This window comes from Madurella fahalii (genome assembly GCF_045866475.1).
Source record: "Madurella fahalii IFM 68171 DNA, scaffold_5, whole genome shotgun sequence".
NCBI classification, from domain to species: Eukaryota; Fungi; Ascomycota; class Sordariomycetes; order Sordariales; genus Madurella; species Madurella fahalii.
In genome coordinates, this window is record NW_027263975.1 from 4,587,559 (window position 1) to 4,611,450 (window position 23,892).

Below are 23,892 nucleotides of genomic sequence, written 5' to 3' on the forward strand. Positions count from 1 at the left end.
AAGATCGGTGGAAGAATGGTGAGCTTTTTCTCGGTGCCTCGATTCGTCGGGGGTCAACAGAAATCGGGGCGCTGGCGGGAGCTCTGAGAATTGGGTAAATTTTTGTGCGGCGGAAATAGGGTCCGATCGTGGGGTCGCTGCCGGCCCGCTCAAGCCTGCCAGGCCGGACCAGCTGGCGTCCAACGCGCGTGAACCTCGCCGGTTGGCAGCCTGGCATTCAGTCGGTGGGGCATCTCGCCTTATCGCACCGGGGGCCGCTTATATTATTATATAGCCTCCTCAACTTCGTTTTAGCACTACGTCACATTTTCTGTTAGTTTTCTTTATCCTTTCCCCGATGACTTTGTTTTAAGGAGCCATATAGAGAAGCCGACATCGGTATCTGCACATGGTACGCCAATGGGAAAGGCAAGACAGTCAGAAAGGCTCCTGACCGGTGTCTCTGCGTATTATTCATCTCTAAAACACCAAGGGTATCGGTATCTCGTGGCTCCTGATGCACCTCGGGTCAAAAACCCCCCCCCCCCCCCCCCCCCCCCAAAAAAAAAAAAAAAAAAAAAAAAAAAAAACCGTACGCTACCGCTGACCATGCTATGCGACCCGAATGTGTCATCCCTTCCCACCAATACTATGGCCGACGGCAGCGAGCTTCCTCATCCCAGTCCGGGGCAGGTCCTTGCGGTAATGCGTCTTCTCCGTGTTGACAATCATGCTGTGGTCGGCAATCTCGAACCGGCCTTTGTCGCCGTGCATCGCCACCGGGACCACCTCCTGGCCCTTGGCCTTGGTGTCGTCTTCGATCAGCTCCCGCATCGCCGCCTCCCACAAGTTGTAGCGGTCGCGCCTCGCCGGTTGCCTTTGCGCCGAAGACCACACCTCCTTCTGCTTGGCGATCTTGGTAGCCCGCATCAGCCTTCTCAGCGCGCCCTCTCCTGCCTTGGCCTCCTTCGCTGCCGCCTCACGCATCTTCTTGGGGTCTCCTCGGGGGATCTCATCGGGCGCGAGTGGCCGCTGCGGCTGTGGGTGTATCTGCGATCCATCCAGCGTCGGAGGCGGCGCGTCGGTGCTGTATACACCCCAGTCGTCCGACACGGTAACGGCGTCGACGCTCTCGGGCGTGTATTTGTATGTGTGTATGCTCGGGAATGCGGGGAATGAACTGGGTATGAACTGTTTCGCTGCCTTGTCTGGCGCCCCATCCAACTCGGCGCCGAGAATCGGAAGGTCCCTATCGATGGGGTCGACGACCGGCAGACGCTCCCAGGAGGGCAGCCGCTTCGACTTGGGGATCGGCGGTTTCCTGTGCGGCCTGAGTAATGATGTGTTTAGGTTGAAGCGCTTGAGAGTTTGCTCAAAATCCCTGGGGACGGGGTGGGAGCGCCGCGCAGCGTTGGTGAAGGTCCTCACGTCTTCGACAAGCGCGGTGATGTCTGCAAATTGCGCGTTAGCATAGAGCGGCGGAGAGTAAAGCCCGTCGCTGCGTACACGTCTCTGCCATGGCGACGAAGCTCTCCATGGCTTCGGGTGCTGCGCTGTCGAAGCCGACCTTTTGCAATGCCAGAGCAATGCCCCGTCGTAGACCCTTCTTTGCCATCTCATCTGCGGTGACTATCGGTGAGGCGTATGGACATGACGCAAGGTTCCCAACCGAGAGAATCGCACGCGGGGGCTGGAGGCGCTGCCGCTTTGTCTGCGCGCCATCTTGGGTTTCCTCTGCAGGTCGCTTTCGCGACTCGGATGACATGGCTACGGATTCTTCTTCGCCGATTGCCATCCAGGGAAACGTAGCTTTGGAGTAAACTCGCTGAAATGCTGCAATAGCGAATATCGGATGATGCGCGATGGTGGAACCGTGGGGAGGGCCGCGGTGTTGACAGCAGTAGACACGGAGAGCTGGAGTTGAGGTTCAGAGAAGGGATGCGCACGAGCCACTGCTCTTGGAACCCACACCTCTTCGATTCTTGGCGCTTTTGGATCGTCTTGTCTGGGGACCCACATTTATCACGATCTTGCGAATCCCACTCCAAATCCTTGTACTTTTCCTTTACAATCACTTTCTCTCTCGTTTGACGCATTCTGAAATGCAGTAGATGACACTCTATCTTTAGTAGTGGGCAGATGTCCGTGCATACTGCTCTAGTAACCTCCCGGGCCACGTAGAGCGGAATGTCGAGAGAGGAATGATCATTACAAGTGGGTTGGCTTCGCAAAGTGTGGGGACAGACGAGACCCGCTATAAGACGTGGAATGTATTGTCCCATGAAGAACGTGAGCTTCTAGAAGCTCAACCTAGCCGTTCCCGTTCCACAACAGATCCAGGGCTCGAAAGATACCTTATCGCTCACTCCAAAAAAAATGCACGACCTCGAGGTCCTCAAAAGCGGGGGCTACAGAGGCACCGGGTTACGCCAGCTGAAGCTGACCTGTCCGTTAGCCTCTTTTCCCGATGAGATCCTCGAACTCGGCGACACGCTTGAGCAGCTTGATCTCTCTGGGACCGGATTGTGCTCTGTGCCTGCGAATTTCGGCTCGGCTCTGCCGAATCTCAAGGTTGCCTTCTTCTCCGACTGCAAGTTCAAGGTCTTCCCGAAAGAATTGGCGGCATGCGCCACCCCCGAGACCGTCGCGTTCCGCCACAATGGCATGGACGGCATCCCCGAGGAAGCTTTTCCGCCGCGCCTCCGATGGCTCATCCTTACAGACAACCGCATCACATCTCTGCCCGCCAGCATAGGCCGTTGTGACCGTCTGCAGAAGTGCATGTTAGCCAGCAACCGACTACGAGAACTTCCCCCTGAGATGGCTCGGTGCACCAGGCTCGGGTTGCTTCGGCTGGGCGCGAATTGCTTTGAAACCTTGCCGGAGTGGCTGTTCACTCTTCCCGAGCTGGCCTTCCTTTCCTTCGCGGGGAACCCGTGCGCGTTGCCTACCGTGAACGGAGTACGTACCTCGCCTGGGCTGGCAAGCATTGATTGGGCCGATCTCGAGGTGCAGCAGGCGCTTGATGAGGGTGTGTCGGGCATCACATTCCAGGGTCTCTGGAAGCAATCCCCGCAGTACGCCGAAGAGGTTGCAATCAAGCTGTTCCGCGGGCCATTGACGAGTGACGGCAGCCCGGCCGACGAGATGACCGCGTGGCTCGCGGCTGGCGCCCATGAGAGCCTCGTCACTGTGCTAGGACGTATCCATGGGCATCCGGACGCGGAGGTGCCGGCCCCCGAGAGGAACCAGCTCCAGGGCGGCATCGTGATGCAGCTGATTCCGCCGCATTACGCGGTCCTGGGGCAGCCGCCGTCGCTGGTCACATGCACCCGGGATCTGTTCCGGGGAGACACGTCGCTGAGTGCCTCTTGTGTGCTGTCAATGCTGACTGGCATAGCGGGTGCCGCTGCCCATATACATGCGCGAGGCATCTCTCACGGAGATTTGTATGCCCACAACATACTAGCCAGCAGCGAGGACGCGCACGCCTTGATGGGAGGCTTTGGGGCTGCGACGATTTACGGGCACGGTCCGGCTCGGGAATGCGGGATCGAGAAGCTCGAGGTGCTGGCCTTTGCGCATCTAGTGGAAGACATGTTGGGGCTCATCAAGGAGGACGGAGAACAGTCAGCCGAACAGCAGCGGGGACTTTGGAACCTGCATGCACGCTGCGCGGCGCCAACGGTCGGCACACGGCCATGCTTCGGCGAGGTGTTGGAGGAACTGGAAGGCATGATAGGCTGGAGAGGGATGATGCGGATTCCCGGTTGAGGTCTGAACCTGGGACCGGAAGCACCGGGTTTTCCGCGTTCCAAAAGCGGACGAGAAATCCGTCCGGCGTTGGTTGAGATAGTGAAATGGCCATCATCTGGCCATCAACACTACTGATACAACAGGCTCTCTAGGCCGGATGGTGAGCAAGACATTGGTGCAACGCATGGCCAACGTGTTATCCAACCGACCAAACCATGGTCCTTTTGGGTAAATGAGATCACGACAATGGCGGCGGGAGATGTTGGCGGACAGAGACCGGCGAAAGGATCAAGCGACTGTGTTCTTGCGCGGTTGCAACGGTGCAGTTGTCGTGGCACCCGTCCGCAAGCCTGCTGTGGGAGACTGGACGATCGATATTCGAGCAACGGCAGGTCCGAGACATACAGAACTGCAGGATCTTGCGGTGAGCTGGCCGAGGCCGTTCATCACCTGCAGCGGCTCGCTGCCTGCCAACCCGACTTCTCAGTGGTCTGCACGAGTATGCAGTTGGTTCGATTGCATCGGCAACGCGCTTCCCTTCCTCTTTTCACATCCCTTAGTGCCCTTTTGCCCGGTTGCCCTGTTTTCTGTCCCTTTCCCGGTTAGTGTCTCCGACGCCAAATCGCCCGGTCGTTGTTCCGTGTTGCTAGGCTTTGCTGCGCCGCAACGTGCTGGCCGGCCAGCGCCTGCGGTGGGTTTCCGCGTGATGCCGAGACGCATCCCGCAATACAGCTGTAACCCTGCGCCGCTCCGTTTAGTACGTGGTGGAGGAGGACTATTCGAGCCCCTGCTGCTTCTCTTGCGCGCTTTGTGTAGTGTAGATTGACCGGGCCCCATGCCGTGGAACGGTACCCTGCCGTCGAAAGCGTCATGTGGACTCCTATAGACGCTTTGTCGCAATCCTCTTGCACCGTTCACTCTGTCGGAAAGGCCCAGCTCTGATTCTACATAGCAGCGGCGAACAGACGGTCCTGACAACTGCAGGTTTGGCTGCCCTTCCTCTGTGGCGTTGCTGGGCCTTGAACGGCTTCCTCCAGGAGGTACTGTACATACTGTGCGGCTGTTGGTCTAGAGCCCCTCTCAGCCGTGTGCTGGGGGGGTTGGAGGGCGCGGCCGGCTATCGATTGGATCGCAAGTTCTGCAGACAGAGGGGAATAAGCTGCAGGACCGGCGCCAAACCTCCCAAAAGATTTTTTTTATTGTATCTTTTTTTATCTGACGCGGATAGAGCGTGCCTCGCGCATGAAAGTTGTCTATTCTCTGCTTGGATGCTACTCGCTTTGCTTTGTCCGCTCGCCGGGTTTGAAGTACATACACGTACCAACATCAGAAATTAAGGCATGATTTCCGCGACTCCTTTCCACGGTCTTCTGTGCAGCGGCTCTCATCTCCATGCCCCCTCGCACGACTGGCGGGGTCAGGGTCTGGAGCCAACTCCGGCGGGCTGTGGTTGGCCAATTCCAGCTGGCCCCGCGAACCAACCGGACTGGGATAGGCGGGGGTTGAGACGGGGGGGGCATGGGGGTTTTCGCGGAGAGACGAGGCTGGGCACGTCAAAAAAAGCGCCCCCTTACACTACAGTGTGAAGTCGAGGTCCCTGAGCTGGTCTAACCGGACAGGAATCATGGCGCACAACCCATTTACGTTTTAACGTTATGGAAGGCAAATCTCGGCTTGCCCTGTCGTGGCACAGCCTACCTTATCCGTGAACTTGGCGGGTGACGGGCGTCTTGTCCACGATCAGCTTGCTCCCCGTCGGTTGGTGCATCTGTACAGGACCGCAGTAGTGCCATGCATATCCACATCGATTCCGCTCATGTTTCTCCTCCCTTTTCTCAGTCAGTTGCTTCTTTTCCCACCCCGTTTTGGCGTCTGCCGGCGGCGCAGATTCTCTGTGTGCCAACGGATCTCCCGATTCCTCCGCGGCTTTCCATCTCGGTCTCTATGCTGTGCCACCGCACATGGACCTGGAGTCGATCATTCAACCTTCCTTCTTTATTAATGCGACATGGCCTGAAGATTGCCCGAACGTGGCCAGCTGCTGTGCACGGTCAACCTGCTGCAAGCCTGCCTTGGAACCCTGAGATGATACCGCAACGGGCGAGCTCGCTCAGACGTGCAGGAGGAGGAGTGTTGGCAGGAAACGGCCGGACAGCAGCGACCCCTGGCAGCATGACGGACCGCCTGTCGGGAAAAGATCGGATCGCTCTGAGGTGAAGGGTACTTGTGTTAGAGCCTGGGTTCCGTCCTGAGTCCGGAACTCTTGAAAGTCTGGCCTCGCAGAACCTCGTCTTTATCTGAGGGTTTGTACTGTATGTTACACTAGGGTACCTTACGTACACTACCCTACAGTACAGTACAGTACAGTACAGTACAGTGCAATATGAAGTGACTGCTACTACTAGTGATGCGGTTCGGCGTCTGGGGCAGAAGAACCGCTGGGTTCACGCGGACCGTTGCGCGGGCAGAGCCCGCAGCCCTCGGGCGATAGGGCTTGGCCAAGGCTTGTCAAACCAGAAACGGGCACGCCAACATGGACATCGTGTCGACTTTTACCCCACCACCAGCTGCTGTCACAGGCCCCCTGCTCCAGCCCTGGTCCCGGGCGGTTTGCGCATCCAATGCCACCACATAAAAAGGCTATCATCCGCCTGTCTGACGGGCGTCCGAGATCTCTGCTTATGGACCAAGTTTGTCGTCGAGCTATGGTTCAAAGAAGCCCCTCCTCGCCCCAGCTCTGTTATTGGCACCTCAGAACCCCAACATCTCGTGCCGCGGGCTGACGAACGAATCGGCTTTCGACATTGGCCCGTCTGACCATCTGGGCCGCCCCAAGTTTCTTTCGCCCACGCACCATCTCCCCATTCCGGCGAGGACCGGTCCGCAAGCGCACATGCAACACCGCTAGTGACATTAACCCCTGTCACTACTCTCCCCGCCAACATCTCAGCTCGTCCGGGGTCGGGGGGCTACCTCATCACCTAAGCATATCGCTGTGGAGGGTTTCATTTTTAGTAACGGGAAAAGTGGAGTGAGACGCGGTTGGGGCTACGGGTGCGGAATCCCTCCTACTGTACTCTCGTCAACCCGACGTTGGGGAACCGACGCCGAAGCACGTGGTCCAGTCCGAACCAGGGCCTGCAGCCCCCGGAGTCGGTTCTGTAGAAGCGCCAGCCGATATCCATTGCGAGATCCGGGCCCTCCAACATTTCTCAAACGCTCCCTCCCCGGTCTCGGTGTTCGTCTTGTCCACACATCTTGCTCACCCTGTTTTGACGATTGCTGAGATTCGACTGCCAACCCCCTACAAGACTGTGGTGCACTCGGTTGCCCGAAACCCGGGAATGACTGGAGCCCCGAGACACCCCTGCCGAGCCGTTCCGTGAGTGGGGTTCCGCCGTCCTCGTTGCTTAGAGTGAGTGTAGCAAGAAAGAGACCGGGCGCGAAGGGGGAGGCCAGGCGCTGATGGCCTATAGACGTTCAAGCCTTCACCGCGTTTATTCTGTGGGACACGAGGTAACCGCCCGCCCGCCATGCCGACACCCTTCCTGATAAACCCCTCGGTGATTCCAATCGTGGCGACGCGGAAGGCCCTCCTGATCCTCGACCTGCAGAATGACTTCCTGTGCACCGAGGGCGCGCTGCCCGTCGAGGAGCCTGAGGGGTTCGTCGACCGCATCCTGGAACTGGCCAAGGCCTTCCGCGACACGGGAGCCGGGGATGTAATCTGGGTGCGCAGCGAATTCGAACGCCACCGCTCCCTGTTGGGCGAGGGCGACCGGATCGTTTTAGAGGATGCGATAGCGCGTCCGCAGAGGGCGAATTCGTCCCGGGGCCGGCGGCCGGCGTCTCCCGTGGGCGACGGCGCTGCCGGGGAGGACGACGAGGAGGCGTTCCTGAGCGTGGCCCAGGACGGCAACAAGAAGCCATGCGTCCGTAAGGGCACGTGCGGTGCCCAGTTCCCGCACGACGTGAAAGCGGCCGTGGACGCGCGCGACATCGTCTTCACCAAGACGCACTACAGCGCCTTTGCCTCGGGCCAGGCACAGCTGGTGCAGTTGCTCAGGGAGCGGTTCGTGACTCAGATGTACGTGTGCGGAGCGTTGACCAACGTTAGCATATATGCGACGGCGCTGGATGCGGGGAGGCACGGCTACGACATGACGATTGTCGAGGACTGCTGCGGCTACCGGAAAGCGATGCGCCACTTCAACGCCATGCGCCAGCTGGTGCAGTTGACGGGCAGCGAGGTCATCAGCTTCAATAGCCTGCTGGAACAGCTGCGCCCGCCGACCCCACCGAGCCAGTCCACGGGCCTCTCGCCGTCCGTGTCTCAGATGAAGCTGGGGCTCGGGCCTGGGGCGCCCCGTCGCTCCCCCGCATTAGCACCCCGGCCCACCCCGCCAAGGGCTACCTCGCCGCAGCCGGGCCGGGGCCACCATAAGCAGCTGGCTGCACCGCCTCCCCGCGCAGCCTCCAAGCAGGGTGGTCCCGATGTGGATCCCAAGCGCCCTCTGGACGACACCGAGTCCTTGTCAGCTGAATCGGAGCCATCTTCGCCGTCTTCGCCTGCTTCGCCCGACATCAAGCCGCTCCGCACCCCCCAAAAGAAGCTCCTAGAAGAGCAGGGAAGTGCGCATGCCGGCGCGGCCAAACAGAGGAAGCTGGAGAGCTCAAAAGGTCCGACCTACGCTCCTTGGCCTGCCGGCGCTGAACCTGAGAAACCCAGGGTGAGAATCAAGGCCAAACAACGTGTGTCGAGCTCAAAGTCTAATAAAGAGGCTTCGTCGTCGTCGCCGCCGCCGCCGCCCAAAAGTCCCGACCTGTCAGCTCCATCATCGCTTGATCCCGCAGCACGGGACGCAACTGCTACTGACAAGTCTGAAGCGAAGAACGCCGAGACAGCCACGGCACAGACCCGGAAGTCTGGTTCTGAATCGGCACGCAATATGGCAGACCATCAACCGGCCCCGGCCTGCTCCGAGCCCCTCTGCGAGGGCGACACTACCGTCATCACCAACGTCCTGCCCCCTGCCCTCGCGGCCGATGCCTTTGAACGCCTGCTGGAGGAGGTCAGCTGGGCCGGCATGTCGCACCTGGGCGGCGAGGTCCCACGCCGCATCGCCGTGCAGGGGGCCGTCGGCGACGACGGCAGCATGCCCGTGTACAGGCATCCAGCCGACGAATCGCCCCCGCTCCTGCCCTTCTCGCCCACGGTGCTGCGGATCAAGGAGGAGATCGAGAAGCACCTCGGCCACCCGCTCAACCACGTGCTGATCCAGCACTACCGCAGCGGCAACGACTACATCAGCGAGCACAGCGACAAGACGCTGGACATTGTCAAGGGCAGCTTCATCGCCAACGTCAGCCTGGGCGCCGAGCGCACCATGGTCTTCCGCACCAAGCGGCCGCCCAAGGACAAGAAGGACGACGCCGGCGCGGACCCGAACCTCTCGGACGCGGAAAAGGCCAAGCGCCAGGTCCAGCGCGCCCCGCTCCCGCACAACTCGCTCTGCCGCATGGGCCTGGCCACCAACGAGCGCTGGCTGCACGCCATCCGCCAGGACAAGCGCTCGGACCGCGACAAGACGCCCGCCGAGCTGTCGCACGGCGGCGCCCGCATCAGCCTGACCTTCCGGCAGATCGGCACCTTCATCACCGACGGAGACGGCCGGCCGGCCCGCATCTGGGGCCAGGGCGCCACCTCCAAGACGCGCGACGGCGCCCGGCCCGTCGTCAACGGGCAGACCCCCGACGCCGTGCGCATGCTGCAGGCCTTCGGCGCCGAGAACCACGCCAGCGTCTTCGACTGGGACGCGCACTACGGCGCCGGGTTCGACGTCCTCCACATGGGCACCCCGAAACGCTTCTGCGCCGCCGCCGCCGCCAGCGGGGACGGGGACGGGGACGGGACCGCCGCCGTGGCCAACGCCCGAGTGGCGCTCGCCCTGGCTGAGCTGGGCGTGAGCTGCGCCAAGGGCAGTGTGGAAGGCGACGTGAGGTTTGAGGACAACGACCCGGCCCGGACGGTCGTGGACGGGCATGCGACGGTGCTGAGGTATCTGGACGCCGTGTATGGGTCCGGGAGGCGGTACGATCAGCTCCTGCCGGGCGAGGTGGGGAAGAAGTTCGTGAGGCTGCAGAGGGGGTTGGATTTGTTGGACAAGTGGCGGGGGGTTCTGAAAGAGGTTGGGATTGCCCAGGCCGGTGGAGATAGCGCGGCGAGCGACGAGCAGACTAAGACCATTTCGAAGCTGCTCGGCAGGGAGCTGGCTGATTGGGAGGAGTGGGCAAAAGAGGCGGCTACCAATGCCACTGCCGCCGCTCCCACCACCACCACCACCACCACCACCACCACCACCGCTACTGCTCCTACGGATAATGACAGCACCGATGCCCAACAACAACAGCAGCAGAAGCAGCAGCAAAGTAGTTCGTTCTACATCGTCGGCGGCAGCCAGCCATCGCCGGCCGACTTTGCGCTATGGCCCGTCCTGCATGACATGGTGCGCGTGTGTGGCGAGCAGGTGTTGGGCGAACATCTGAAGAGGTATTATACCGCTTTCAAGGAGAGGAGCGCCGCAGCCAAGGCGCTGGGCATGTTCAAGCCAGAGTAGAGAGAAAACCGGTCCCACTGACGGAACAACGTTCATGGATTGGCTTATACACTTGGGTTCCGATATAGGAGTTGGATTGCATCTAGGAAAGACACTTTTGCTATAGCAATCATGCCATAAAAAGCAACCATGCCATAAAAAGCAACCTTAAGGGAAATGCCTTGTCGGATTTTGTCGGATCTGGCGGTTAGGAATTCTTTTACAGGATGGATAGGTTATAACTGGATAGGATCCAGGGCGGGCAGGACTTTTACATAGAACCCCTCAGTTTTTTTTTTTTTTTTTTTTTCCCAAAAAATAATCAGTCGTGCATCGGTAGCAAGTCTGAATACCTTTAATTCACGTAACTAGTAGCAACATTCCGTTTCAAACGCCCGTCGTGTTAAATATCGAGGCCACGAGTCAAAAAAGTGCCATCTGCTGCCACCCGTACGGTGCAAAACAAGAAGTACAAAAAGGGGGCAGAGTGACTGTTAAACTCGCTCGCCCACGACGCCGCTCCTCGCCGTCGAGTACATGTGACACAAGCCCTTAGACCGCCTGCTCAATCCAGGTGCTTCTCCCTTCCCCCACATACCTCTCCTATGGCTTCGCATCCCACGGCAGGGGGTACGTCCCCACCCAGTCCGCGACCTCGCTCCGGAGCTGTACAATTTCGGGGTCCGTCTCGCCGTTGCCCAGATACTCCAAGAAGGTCTTCAGGCGCCCGGCCGCCTTGGCCTCGCCCTTGTCCTCGGCCGCCTTCCTCGCCGCCTTGTCGACCCGCACGGCGATGGTCACGGCGCGGTCGACAATGTCGGCCACCCGCTCAAAGTCGTCCTCGCCGAAGCCGCGCGTCGTCATGGCGGGCGTGCCCATCCTCAGGCCGCCCGGCGTGAGGGCCGACCTGTCGCCGGGGACGGTATTCTTGTTGGCCGCGACGCCCACCAGCTCCAGCACGCGCTCGACGCGCGCCCCGTCCACGCCCTGCGGCTTGAGGTCGGCCAGGACGAGGTGGTTGTCCGTCCCGCCCGACACGATCTTGTAGCCGAGGCCGCCCTTCTCCTTTGGCTCGCCGAGCCGGCGGGCCAGCGCCTGGGCGTTGGCGAGGACCTGGGACTGGTACGTCCGGAACTCGGGCGTCTGCGCCTGCTTGAGGGCCACGGCGAGCGCCGCGATGGTGTGGTTGTGCGGACCGCCCTGGTGGCCGGGGAAGACGGAGGCGTTGATGGGGTTCTCGAGGTTGTACATCTCTTCAACGCCCGTCTTGGGGTGGGTGCGCCGGACGCCGCGCCGGAAGAAGATGAGCGCACCCCGGGGGCCGCGGAGGGATTTGTGGCTTGTTGTGGTGACAATGTCGGCGTAGGAGAAAGGGCCTGGGAGGACCTTGGCCGCAACCAGACCGGATATGTGCGCCATGTCGGCGACGAGATAGGCGTTCACCTTGTCGCAGATCTCGCGCATGCGGGCGTAGTCGATCAGGCGGCTATAGGCCGACGCGCCGGCTACAATGATCTTCGGTCGGTACACGGTGGCCAGCTCTTCGAGCTTGTCGTAGTCGATGTACCCCGTCTTTTCGTCTAGCCGGTAAGGGACGGTCTCAAAGTACTTGGAGATGAACGAGATCTTTTTCGTCGGTGTCTGGTAGCCGTGGGACAGGTGTCCTCCGTGCGGCAGGTCAAGGCCCATCAGGCGGTCGTGTGTCTCCATCAGCGCCGAGTAGACATAAAGGTTTGCGGGAGCACCCGAGAGTGCTGTAAAACGAGTCAGTCGTCTGGGGCGGTAACGGCAGACGGAGGGGGCGCGCACCTTGGACGTTGACGCCCCATTCCCTGGCATCGAGACCGAATGTTTCCAGCGCCCGCTGCTGACATAGCCTCTCGGATGCGTCAATGAACTCATTGCCTCCGTAATACCGTGCGCCCGGATAGCCTTCCGAGTACTTGTCTGAGGCGGGTTAGTATCCTAGTTCCCGAGCTCACCGTCTCACAAGCAGTTTGTATACGCACTCTGCATAGGGCTCCCTAGAGCATCAAGGACGGCTTGCGACGTGAAGTTCTCAGACGGGATCAGGTTGATGAACTGCTTTTGCCTGACTTTCTCCTATCCCACGAGCACCGTCAGCGTTTGTTCTTTGCAATGTATTACTTTCGGACAATAAAACCAACCTTCTCGACGATATCGTACATGATCGGATCGGCCTGCTGCAGGTGGGCGGCCAGCATCTACCTTGGACATCAATACCTTGGTCCCGCCGGCTCAGAGACGAGGGAACACACCCGTTGCTGCGTGTCATTGCTCAGAGACGACACCGACCTCTGCGAGCTTGTCCCAGTCTCTCGCCGCGCTGTGAATCTCTGGGCCTGGGCGGCTATTGTGCTTCGGGCGAGTGTGGATGCTGATGCCGGCGTCGGCCGGAGGGCGCGTGCACGCAGCGCCGTGCTCCGCAGTCTGGGAACGGAGGCCGACATGGCTCTGGCTGTGACGAGGAACTGGTCAGACGGGGGAGGAGGGGCAAAGCGACGAGGAGCAAGAACGAGCAGAGGGCGGACGGCGGTCGAAGACGTACCAATTGTTTGGCAAACTTCACCAATGGGTCAATTCGTCGGCAGCTTGGCCGGCAATGCAGCAGTAGAGGAATACCCGGGTGACGCAGAGACGGCAGATGATTGGCGGCTGATGCGGAGGGCAAAGACGGTGACGCCCACTCACTGTCGGGTTAACTACGTAGTAGCACTGTGCGTCGGCCCGGAGCTGTGGGGTTCGGCCTTTTGATTCGAGCAAACCGGAGGAGACGGATTTATCTTATCGAAGAGAACGCACGGGCCACGAAGGCCACAATGCTGGTGGATATCAACGCCAAAATTTCTCGTGGCTCTTTTTGCTCCTCCTCTTTTTCTTTTCCAATCAACTAAATTGGGGGTGATGAGCCCGCTTCCAAACGGCAGATGCAAGGTCCTCCGCTGCTCACGCGGCTGGGGGACATGCTGAAATGTCCTGGCACGCCCTCACCACACTCGAGGGACAATGTGAAGCAATCTGACCCAACTTTTGTTGATGCCCGGCATGAGCGGCCGATTTCCCGTGTCTTTTTGCAGTCTTCTTATACATCTCGGCCGTAGCCACCTTTTAAGAAACAGATGCTGTGGATGCTAGATCGAGTCAGTCGACCTCTGGCTGTTGCGGTTTTGCATCTTTGAGATCCCCCGTTGCTGCTGAGCATTGCCTTCCCCCGACGTCGCACCCTTGCTAGTCCAGAGTCACCAAATTTTCTTGCGTAACAGGAAAATTAGCAGTATGTTCATCAGACCCGGCAAAACCCATTGATTCCGTTTTCAATGCCATACATGCAAGCCAGAACGTCTCTAGTCTGGAGACCACGCCGCATCAAAAAGCACACGGCCAGGGCGAGTCCACGTGCAGGAGCCGAGATGTAGAAGGAATGCGACCAGAAAGAAGCCCAACCCATTACTCCGAATGCAAGGCCGCCAAGAATCCATTGTCCATTCACATCGTTGATGAAATCTACTTGGATTCCTCCTCGCCCTCGCCCAGCATCGCGTTCCGCTTCGCCGCCTGCCTCTCCAGCTTGCGCTCGCGGGCAGCCTTGGTCCGCGCACGCTTGGCGTCCATCTCCTCCTTGATCTGCCTCTCACGCGCCTTCTCGGCCTTGGCCCGGTGAATCTGTAATATTTTGTCAGCACACACGACCTTCCCTAGACCGATCCCGGGAGTTGCAGTCCAAAACATACGTGCTCAACGAGGGCCCGTTTGTGCTTGAAGGTGTTACCCTTGGCGAGGTGGTACAGCTCGTGGTAAAGGTGCTTGTCGATCTTGCCGCTGGCGCGGTACTTGACGAGAAGGCGGCGGAGGACACGCTGGCGACGCATCCACAGAACCTGTCTGTATCCGTCGTCAGCACGCTGACTCCCGTCGTTCCCTTCATGGTTCCCCCCAAATCCTGCTGTACGTGTACCGGATGGCCCGGGATGGGCGATACGTACTCGGGCATGCGGGCATCGGCGGTACCCTTGCGCTTACCGAAGCCACGGTGGCGGCCAATCCGGCGGGCGAGGTTCAGCTCACGCGCACGCGAGCGCGAGTGCATGGTGACGGGCTTCTTGATGATCAAGCCATCGGCGACCAGCTTGCGGATGGTTTGCCGCGAGTTGGCGTTCGAAATCTCGTTGACCTCGTTGGGGTCCAGCCAGATCTTCCGCTGGCCGCAGCCCAGGACGGACGACGCCAGCCGCTTCTGGGTCCTCAGGTTAACCCTACAACGGCCAGAGTCAGCATTCCGAGTTGAGATTCGATGCCGGGGAGGTCGTCGTGGAACGTCGTCATGGAAATTCCGTCGGGGCACTCGGATTCAAGGGTCCTGGCGCAAATTCGAGCCAAAAACGTCCCCAAAACTTCCTTCTTGATGATGGACTAACGGGGCGATGCGCGGAATACTCACATCTTGACTGATTGTTGCTGTAGATGGTTAGTAGGTCGAGGTTGTCGATGGATTGAGATTTCCGCTGAGGGGAAGTTCAAGACCCTCAGAATTTCTCGAGGACCAGTTTGTGGGTTTCGCCAGTGGGGCAGGTGGCTGCCGGCAATTGGCGAGGGCTCACCATGGTCACGAGCCTCCGCACGTGACCATGACCCCCTGACTTTTGAGCGGTTGCGTGGCCATCCATCACCAATTTCACTCCCAACAGTGCCTCTGGAGCAGTGCCGAAAGGCATCGAATGACTCTGCGGAAGGAAGCTCAACAGGACCGCGGCACCAGATTTTAACTTGTGTGAAGTCTCAATACTCCCAACAAACTTTTCATGCTACATCTTCCGCTCTCACGCGCGTGCAATGAATCTACTCTGTAGCGAATATATCAGACCCGACATCCACCTTGCCCACAGCCATGAGCTCCTTTTCATCTTCAGCCTCGTCGTTGGACAAGCCCAACCCACCAGCTCCGCCTTCCGCCTCTCTCCGCTCGCGGACCTGTGCTCCAAGTCGTAGTGCCACGCGCTTGAAGTAATCCTGCATGCTGCGCTTGACGGCCGGCGGCAGCTCCGCCACAGCGATCCACTTGTCAAATACCTTGGCTTCCTCATCGGCCACGGCAAATAGCTGCACGAATGCTGCCTCGGCCGCTAACTTCACGGGAATCACTACATCTCGCACCGATGCAAACACTGACGGCGCAAGCAGGCCCAGGTGCGGCCGTGCCATGTCCGGATGCGTGCGAGCTAGCGTGCGCACCAAGACGAGTGCCAGCCGACGCGAATCGGTAGGACCCCCCGGAGGTATGATTTTAGACAATGTCGTGAAGATGGGTTTTGTGGCCTCGAAAGCCTTGGGCGCGTCGCTGAGAAGGTATTTGCCAGTAGCGACGATGAAGTTGTCTGCAATGGATGTCTACAAACCCTGTTAGTGTAGAACGTGCCACAAAAAGTTCAGGGGTACCTTACATCTTTGTTCTCCATGCCTTGGCAGAGCAGCTCGGGTAGGTCGTCTGCGAGGGGCGAGTCTAGAAGCGTACTCGGGCTCTCGAGGAGCACGGCATTGAGCGCCAGTACGCTAGAGATACTCACGTCCTTTGTCATGACTCTGTTCTTGAGCAGCCCCGTAGCTACATCGGCTGAGATGTTCTTGACAAGAGCGCCGAACAGCTTAGCGTTTGTAACCGTCATGGCATTGTCGCGCTCGTCGGTCTCCATATCGATCAAGCCCAGGACAGCGGCACGGGAGCTTTCGCCCATGTTGGCGCCGGCCTTGCTGATGACTTCGTACAGCGCCTTGAGCATCGCCGTCTTGACGCCCGCGTCAGTCGTCTTGGATCCGGTAACAAGCTCGGCGATCAAGGGGTCAACGCGTGGCGTAAACTTGATAAGCGTGCCCAAGGCCCGGGCAGCGCGGCTTCTCAACACGTCGCTCGAGGTATCGGCGAGCGACTTGGCAAACGTGCGCTGGAGCTGAGGCAAGAAAGGCTTGAGTGCCGTGGGCATCTTCTCGAGGAGGTTGTTGAGGGTGAGAAGAATTGCCGACTTGACTTCGGTGGACCGTTCCGAGACGACACGAATGAGCGGACCCGTAATCTGCGTGACAAACGGTTTCAGTGAGTTCTCGCTGGTCCTGTCGACGATGTCCGAGATTGCCAAAGCGGCGGAGACCCTCTGGTCCGGCGTGCCGTTCATGAGACCCTGCAGGAAGATAGGTAGGATCGCATTAATCCCCTTGGGAAGCTCGAATCCGGCCAAATTGTGGCCGGCAACGCCAACCTGGAGGAGTGTCTGCCGAGTTGACAGGACGAGTGCCTCCATCTCTTCCTTCTTGAGCCGCTTGGTAAACTCGCTCAACGCACTCCATGCCGCTTTGACGACCGCCGGGTCTCTATCATCAAATGAGATCAGCAGTGCGCGGATAATGTCCTGGTTGTACCTCGAGTAGTCGACATCGGCCGCTGCAAAGAACTTGGCGAGGTGTCGGCCTGTGGCGGCTCTCTTGCGGTGGTCCTCATGTTTGATGAGCTGCAGAAGTACGTTCATGACCACGTTAAGGCCGTCATACTCGTCGATGGAGAGGATGACTGTGTCGAATGAGTTGTCGAGATCCTCACGGAGCTCCTCCTCGGTGCAGCTAACAATGTTGTCCATAAGCGAGTTGATAATGTTGGGCAGGCGGCGGTTCATTGCAACGCCGGCAACCTTGGACAGTGAAGCAAGGGCCTTGGCATTGAAGGCCGAGATGGGGGGCGTGATGAGCGTCGGGATCAGGTTCGGCAAAATGATGTTGGAGCGAGTGGACTCGGTAAGCAGAGTGAGAAGGGCAGCGAGCGCATTGTTCGCTTCTTCCTCGGAGCGGAGGAGGTTGAGGAGATAGGGCAGTACCTGGTCGACAGCCCGCTTGCCGAGAATCTGCTGCAGCGAGTCGAAGGCCTCTGCCGCTGCTTCACGCACATCTGCGTCTGAGTCGGTGAGTGCGGTGCGCACAACTGATATGAGCGTCTTCTCGTGGTCTTCGAGCGCGTCCTGGGAAGCGGACGAGATGAGCTCCTTGAGAGCCAAGCAGATACCCTGCTTGGCGTCCACATCCCGCGATGTCTGTAGGCCCTCTTCAAGGGTGGGAAGTAGCGTCGCCAAGACCCCATCGCCAGCTTTTCTGATGAGCTCGCCCAGAGCATTGCTGGCAATGACCTTGTGCTCCATGTTGGAGCTGCCGAGACGCCGAATGATGAGTTGTGTGAGCGTAGGCACCAGCTCCTTGAGGGTACGCGGGCTGTGAACCAGCGCCTTCCACACGCCAATGGCAGCGGCGCGCACCGCGCCGGCAGTGTCACAACGACAGACATAGAGCGCCGAAAGGATCTTGTTTCGTTTCTCCTCCCCGAGGATTTCGCGAAGAGATGCGCCGGCTTCCTTGGTCATCTCCTGATCTTCCTCCTCGCCGGGTTCCGTATTGACCTTGATGCCCGCCAGATTGAAGAGCAGGTCGCCCACCAGCTCCACCGAGCTGAGACGGATGCGATAACTGTCGTCTGCAAGGCCGCGTTCGAGCTCTGGGAGGAGCAGGTCGACTGCACGGACAGCAAAGTTCTTGACAAGCAACCGACCAGCACGCAAAGCCGTGTCCCTGATGGACTCGACATCGTCGGCAAGGCCCGAAAGGATGGGCGGGATAATCTTACCCAGGTAATTGGCGAAGCTGTTACCAAAACATACGGGCAGGAAGATGAAGAGCGACATGAAGCCCTCACGCACAGACGCCTTGGACGATTCGACATTCTGCAGGATAGTAGGGAGCGTTTCCTCAAGTCTCGAAGTACCCAGACCGGCAAGGACTTCGCTGAGCGCCTGGGCTGAGCCAAGCCTGTCGCCAGCGCCCGTGTCGGACTTGAGCGTCTGCATGAGACCGGGGATGAGATCCGGTAGAGCATCCTCGCCCAACTTCTCCATGAGGGATCCTAGGGCGCGTGAAGCTGTCGCACGAGTTGTTGGCACGGGGTCGACAACTGCCACCTTGAGGCCGGCCACAAGTACTGGCAGATGCGCAACAAGGTCCTTGCGTTCCGTGAGATGTGCCAGACTGCCGATGACCTGGGCTGCCTTGCGCTTCGTGCTGGAACGGTCGCCCAAGCCGCGCTGTAAAATGCGGCTGACGAGGGCTAGTGACGGGGCATCAAGATAGTGCACAAACTGGACCTTGATGAGTGAGTCCAGAGCCTCGTCGGTGTATTTTGTGGGGTCGCTGAGCGCCTTGAGCAGGATGTCGACGAGGCTATGAATCTCGGGGTTGTTGATGACCTCGCCGAATCGCTTCAAGCTCTTGTTTGCTGCGAGCCGCACCTCCTTGTGGCTGTCGTTCAGCACTGCCGTCAACGGCGGGATGATCTCTGGCAAACTCTGCGCGAGCTGCTGCGGGTCAAGGTAGGCCATGGCACCGAGTAGGTCGCACGCTCCTTTCTTACTGCGCCATTGGTCATCGTCGAGGCCGTTAAGCAGTGTTGGCAAGATCTGCTTGACGCCATACGAGCTCAGCTTCGCAAAGCACGCCTTCGCGGCCGCCAGCGCAGCTTCACGGACGTCTGCATTGCCGTCGCCAAAGCCGGCAAGTAGCTGTGGTACGATCTGGATCACATATGGCTCGAAAAGCCGGCCGAGGATGGTGGATAGCAGCTCATATGCAAGCATCGCGGATTCCCGTTGGCGAATCTCCTTTTTGTTTTCCAAGCCGCTATTCAGCGTGATCATGATGCGGTATTCCCTTAGGACATTGATACCTCTGCCGAGCACGAGGCCCGCCAAACCGTAGGCGGCTCCCCGCTGCTCCGGGTATTTCTTAGCCGTCATGAGCGTTTCTAGAATTTCATCAAAGTACTTGGGCGATTTGTCCCCGCAGGTCCGGACGAGAGGTGGGAGGCACTCGGCGATGGCATACTGGACGGTCTCGGAGGGTGTGCTGAGAGTCGCGAGTAGCCGCTCAATAACGACGGGGATCTTCTTGTCCCCGGGTTTTAGATGGCGTGCCAGGGCACCGTACATGATAATGACGGCCTCGTTGATACGATCCGCTGCCTCTGAGTTTCTGTCAGGCGCCTCGAGAGCCTTCTCGAACGTCCTCATCAGCCTGTCAAGAATGGCCTTGCCGTGAACCTCAATTGCTGTATTTGCCGCCTCGAGCATCTCTGCACGCACAATTGCGTTTTGGTCGCCGAGCGGTCCTTGTTCGATGAGGAAGTTGAAGAAGGGATCGAGCTGAGCCTTTGGCAGGTTGGGGGCAAGATGTTTGAAAGCAAGGGCGATTCCGTGCCGTGCCTCCCAAGGGTCCGAAAGGTCCATCTTCTTTGGCATGCCAAACTCATCTAGCAGTTGAACTCGAGGCTTGGCAAGTTCGACATACGATGCTCTGAGTATCTCGAGGACAGGATCGATGACAGCGGGATGTTGATTCGCAATCTCCGCGAGGGATTTCGCGGCGGAGCGGCGGAGTTGTGCGTCCTTGCTCTCCAGGTAGGGCAGAATCTTGTGCGCGAGTTCCCCTGAGGTTTTGAACTCGCTCTCCTCCCAAATCTCGCGGCCAAGATCCACGTTTTCTTCTTCGTCATCGTGTGAGGCAAGCCAAATCTCCTCCGATACGCCAACCTCACTCATGTCGACATCAGCGCTAATTGCCTGTAGCACCGCTGTTCGCACGCTGGCCTGCGGAACAATGGTGCCTCGGGCTAGGACGCCGACCTCTTCAGCCGACATGTTCGGAGCAACGCATCGCACCATGTCGGCAAAGCAGTCCTTGATAATCTTGTAGTGCTGGCCATACTGCTGCATGGACGAGATGAGCGCAGAGAGGATATCTGCACGGGGGATCGCTTCGTCAGACGAAGCACCAGTGTGAAATGAGAGGATCTCGATGGCGAGAACCAGCTGGGCGTCCCGATCATCCGCGTTAGCGCCGAAACCACCCTTCTCAAGAACTAACAATACAAGTGGCAGGAAGTAAATGAGCGAGACAGTGTCAAACGGTCGCTGTTCACCGGCGAAGCGCAGACGGTAGAGTACTCTCGTCACAAGGTCTTCAAATGGCTCCTGGGTCAGGCTCTCGGGTAATGCGGACACGTCATGGGCGCGGAGGGTGGCCGCCCCAATGAATGGCCTAATAGACCCGAGGCGAGAGGCAACTTGGTCTGAACACGAGACGAAAGCCATTGGTCCGGTATTCCCTGTGATCAGACAGGCGCCAGCATCGATCGCAGCCAGCGTGGTTTTGACAGCGGCCCCCATCCAGCGGCTGGCATCAGTCGGCGGCCCAGTCGCCAGAGCTTTGACGACTCCGAAACCGCGCAACAACTTGGCTGCGATCTGCCTAACACCCTCACGAATGCCGGCCTCCTTCTTGAGTTGAGCATTGACCTTTGCTGTCTCATCGGCGGTGAGTTTTTTCTGCGTGCCTTTCTTCTGTGCCAGCTGAGCTCTGAGCTCCTCCTCCCACTTCAGCGTATCGTAATCCTTGGTATTCTTGTTCGGGACCACATTCTGCTTCTTTGCCAATACATCCACGAACGATGTCCCTTCTGGAGTGCGAAATATGGCCGCCTCGAGGGGACCAACAGTCTGCACCGCGGCGGCGTCGAGATCTTGCTGGATGAGAGCGATAACCCGTGGGGTCATGGTTTCAGGGGCGACAAACACAAGCTCGGCGGCAGCGCTATAAGCCGCAGTTTTAACAGCATCGGACTACCTCTGTTTAGCACAAGGTCAACGCAGGAAGGAAAGGGGGTTCTAACCTTTTGGTCGAACCCGGTTCGTCCGACTATCTGGGCGATCAAGGCCTCCTCATGTTTTCTAGCTAACTCACCAGGATCCAACTCCACCCTCAAACAGAGGTCAATCCAACCTGCCCGGGGGACGAGCTGGGGTTTGGCAAGAACGAGAAGAGAGCACATCAGGAGCTCTTGCTGAGCCGTATCGACATCAACAGCTCGGTTCTTGTATTCCTTCGGACTCAGGCAGATTGACTTCAGCACCAAGTGCAGATTAGAGTTGCCTGATTTCGCTAGCGCAGCTGCACTCTCCTTGTCGGAGGTCTCGGTGGCTTCGATCCAGTGCCATATGCCACTGATGATCTCTGCTGCAACAGAGACTCGGTCCGCGGCGGCAGAATGTGCGCAGAGCTTGGACAATGTGTCGAGCGCTTGTCGCCGCACGGCAGGGGATGTAGCAGTCGACGAAGCCAAGTAGATGTATGCTTGCGACCACGCAACCCTCGCTGCACCGCTGCTTGTGTCGAGAGCGGGAACAACTGCGGACAGTGCACGGCAGAACCATTTGAGGTCGTCTTCGGTAAATTTGCTGTATATCCGTTGGTTAAGCAAGAAAGACGGTTTTGGGTCTACAGCCAAACTGTTTTTTTGTATCGACGCCTTTTTCAGGGATGCTTGAAGGGCGTCACTCTCAAGTCGATGGAACAGAGGTCCGAGACCGCAGACGACCAAACCACCAGTAACGAGTCCATTCTGTGCAGCTGCTACCGGATTGGCGACAACCTCGTTGAAAGTAGACAGAAGGGGTGGTAAAACGGCCTCTGCGAAGACACTGAAGCCTGTGGGAATGCTTGCTTGCGTGGACTCGGCAAAAGTACTCAGAATCTCACCCACACGAAGAATCCAAATTCGTCGAACGGGGATCTTCTTGTCCGCCAGTCCCTTGGTATAAGCATCCAGAAGCGGCTTCGGGGTATCTCCGCCAGAAAGAAGAGAAACTGTGCTGGAATTGAGGGCGAGGGTCTCGGCGCTCAGGGCAGCCTCGTTAGCTTCCTTACCTACTATGGCAGGAATTCCGGAGGCGACTTTGGTCGCTATCCCAGTAGAGGTGGGCAGAGCAGCCAACATCTCAGAGTGCAGGACTCTGTGATCAGCGGAGGCCAGTTTGCCAGATTTCAGAGGCCCGAGCACCTCATCAGCAACTTGTTCCAGCAGTACGAAATCTCGCGAGGTCGATGCAATCTCTCTGAACGCTGACACCGCGCCCCCGCGGATGACGGGATTCGATGACTTGATATTGGATAGCAAAGGCTTGACGAACCGGCCGCTCAACGCTTTGGAAAGGTCGAACTGAGGCAAAGAGCGGACGAGTGGTGTGATGAGGTCGTTCAGCACCACTTCAGGGGCTCTCAGGAGACCTTTTTCCAGCGCTGGAAAGACCTCCTTGTCAAGATCCTCGAGAGAGACGAAAGATTCGAAGAAATCGCGGAGGCCGCCCGCAAGATGGGCTGGAATGGGCATCCGCGATCCAACAATTTCACGGCTGTAAAAGGCAAAGTAGTGGCTCTTCAAACCTTCGACGACCGGCCTGACCTCAGGCTTGCGAGAACAGACGCCAGCTACTACGCCGAGAAGCACGGCATTCGTAGCGGCAGGTTTGCTTCCCTTGGCGGCGAGGACCTGGACTGCCGCATCGATTGCCTTCGCGTCGGTGGAAACCAGTTTCCTGATACCCCTCCGCGTAACCACCAAGGCTGAACTGCCGACAGTGGCCCTCGATGTGGGATGTAGGCACTTCTCCAAGCCATCAGCGGACGCCAACACGATATCCTTCCCAAACTTATCCCACAGGGGTGTGCCGGCCAGGTTCTGCATCAGCAGACTGCACCACTCCACCAGCACAAATGCGCTCCCGGAAGCGATGCCTTGTTTCTGCGTCTCCAGGCGGACCGCAGTGACCAGTGGAGCCAAAACATCAGCATCCTCTGCCTGGCAAATCGAGACTAAACATCGCTGGACTGCTTGTCGGGAGGGCCGGTCGTGGTAGAAGGCGTGGGTCCAGAAGAGCACCTCGAGAAGGGTACGGGTGGATGCTTGGTCGAGAGCTGGATGCGCTGGTCAGCTCCGTTCCGGCCTGCACAGCAGCGGCATGCTTACATTTCTGCGAGATCTTGTCGTCGATTGCCCGCAACTGGGCGATCCTGGCAGCTGTCGACGACGAGGTCAGTGCCGTCTTGGCCTGCTCGAGGTCCAGGCTGCCCGGCGTGGGGTTGGCGGCTGCTTCAGTCATTTTGCTGCGATTTCTGTATCGGGTCGAATAATGACATGATCGGGCGGCAGAACCCGCAGCCGTTCACCTTATCCTGGTGTTCTAGTTCCGTTTGGGCCGGTGATGCTTCTGGAAGCTGATTTTCGGCGCCGACTCACATTTCGCAAAGTGGGCTGCTTGCAGGCCTTTATCCTCCAGCTGCTAGTTTGACCGTGCACTATGCTATTCAGTCACTTGCCCCTCATCAACGGCACCTTCAGCGAAACACATCTCTACGGGATTCGCTAATTTAAAGTGGAAAGTATGTACACAAGGCCCACGGCCGCCTTTTGCGACTTCTCCCCTATCAGCTTTTCCCGCAAGCACAAACATATTTTGAGCGCGTAGCTTAGATTTGCAGACAGTTCACAACCCCCACATCTCTCATGAAAGAAAATGCACTGTGAGGATAGCAAACCGGTACCCCATTATCAAGTGGGGTTGAACACCTGAAACGGCAGGCGGTCGTGCCCGTTGTGCCAGGCAAAGCTGCCTGAGTCGTGGGTAAA

General features: G+C 58.6%; 5 protein-coding genes across 5 annotated transcripts; 2 read left to right on the forward strand and 3 right to left on the reverse strand.

Annotated features, from left to right (window-relative positions):
- Positions 1-609: 609 nt before the first annotated feature.
- On the reverse strand, positions 610-1,744 carry MFIFM68171_09945 (Transcription initiation factor TFIID subunit 8; the record flags this gene model as incomplete). Its single annotated transcript, XM_071065364.1, has 2 exons — positions 610-1,430; positions 1,486-1,744. The coding sequence occupies 2 exons, from the start codon at positions 1,742-1,744 to the stop codon at positions 610-612; spliced, it is 1,080 nt and encodes a 359-aa protein (XP_070921465.1).
- Positions 1,745-2,355: 611 nt separating this feature from the next.
- On the forward strand, positions 2,356-3,753 carry MFIFM68171_09946 (Protein kinase domain-containing protein; the record flags this gene model as incomplete). The annotated part of the gene is made up of 1 exon (XM_071065365.1): positions 2,356-3,753. The coding sequence occupies one exon, from the start codon at positions 2,356-2,358 to the stop codon at positions 3,751-3,753; it is 1,398 nt and encodes a 465-aa protein (XP_070921466.1).
- A 3,515-nt stretch (positions 3,754-7,268) lies between these two features.
- MFIFM68171_09947 (DNA oxidative demethylase ALKBH2 like protein) lies at positions 7,269-10,352 on the forward strand (the record flags this gene model as incomplete). The annotated part of the gene is made up of 1 exon (XM_071065366.1): positions 7,269-10,352. The coding sequence occupies one exon, from the start codon at positions 7,269-7,271 to the stop codon at positions 10,350-10,352; it is 3,084 nt and encodes a 1,027-aa protein (XP_070921467.1).
- Positions 10,353-10,934: 582 nt separating this feature from the next.
- On the reverse strand, positions 10,935-12,802 carry CBS2 (Cytochrome B translational activator protein cbs2; the record flags this gene model as incomplete). The annotated part of the gene is made up of 5 exons (XM_071065367.1): positions 10,935-12,085; positions 12,141-12,278; positions 12,341-12,434; positions 12,500-12,556; positions 12,611-12,802. The coding sequence occupies 5 exons, from the start codon at positions 12,800-12,802 to the stop codon at positions 10,935-10,937; spliced, it is 1,632 nt and encodes a 543-aa protein (XP_070921468.1).
- A 1,054-nt stretch (positions 12,803-13,856) lies between these two features.
- GCN1 (translational activator of GCN4) lies at positions 13,857-23,365 on the reverse strand (the record flags this gene model as incomplete). The annotated part of the gene is made up of 7 exons (XM_071065368.1): positions 13,857-14,015; positions 14,084-14,234; positions 14,336-14,605; positions 15,193-15,737; positions 15,791-21,049; positions 21,100-23,180; positions 23,233-23,365. 7 exons carry the CDS (start codon positions 23,363-23,365, stop codon positions 13,857-13,859), a joined length of 8,598 nt encoding a protein of 2,865 aa, XP_070921469.1.
- Between the last annotated feature and the right edge of the window lie 527 nt (positions 23,366-23,892).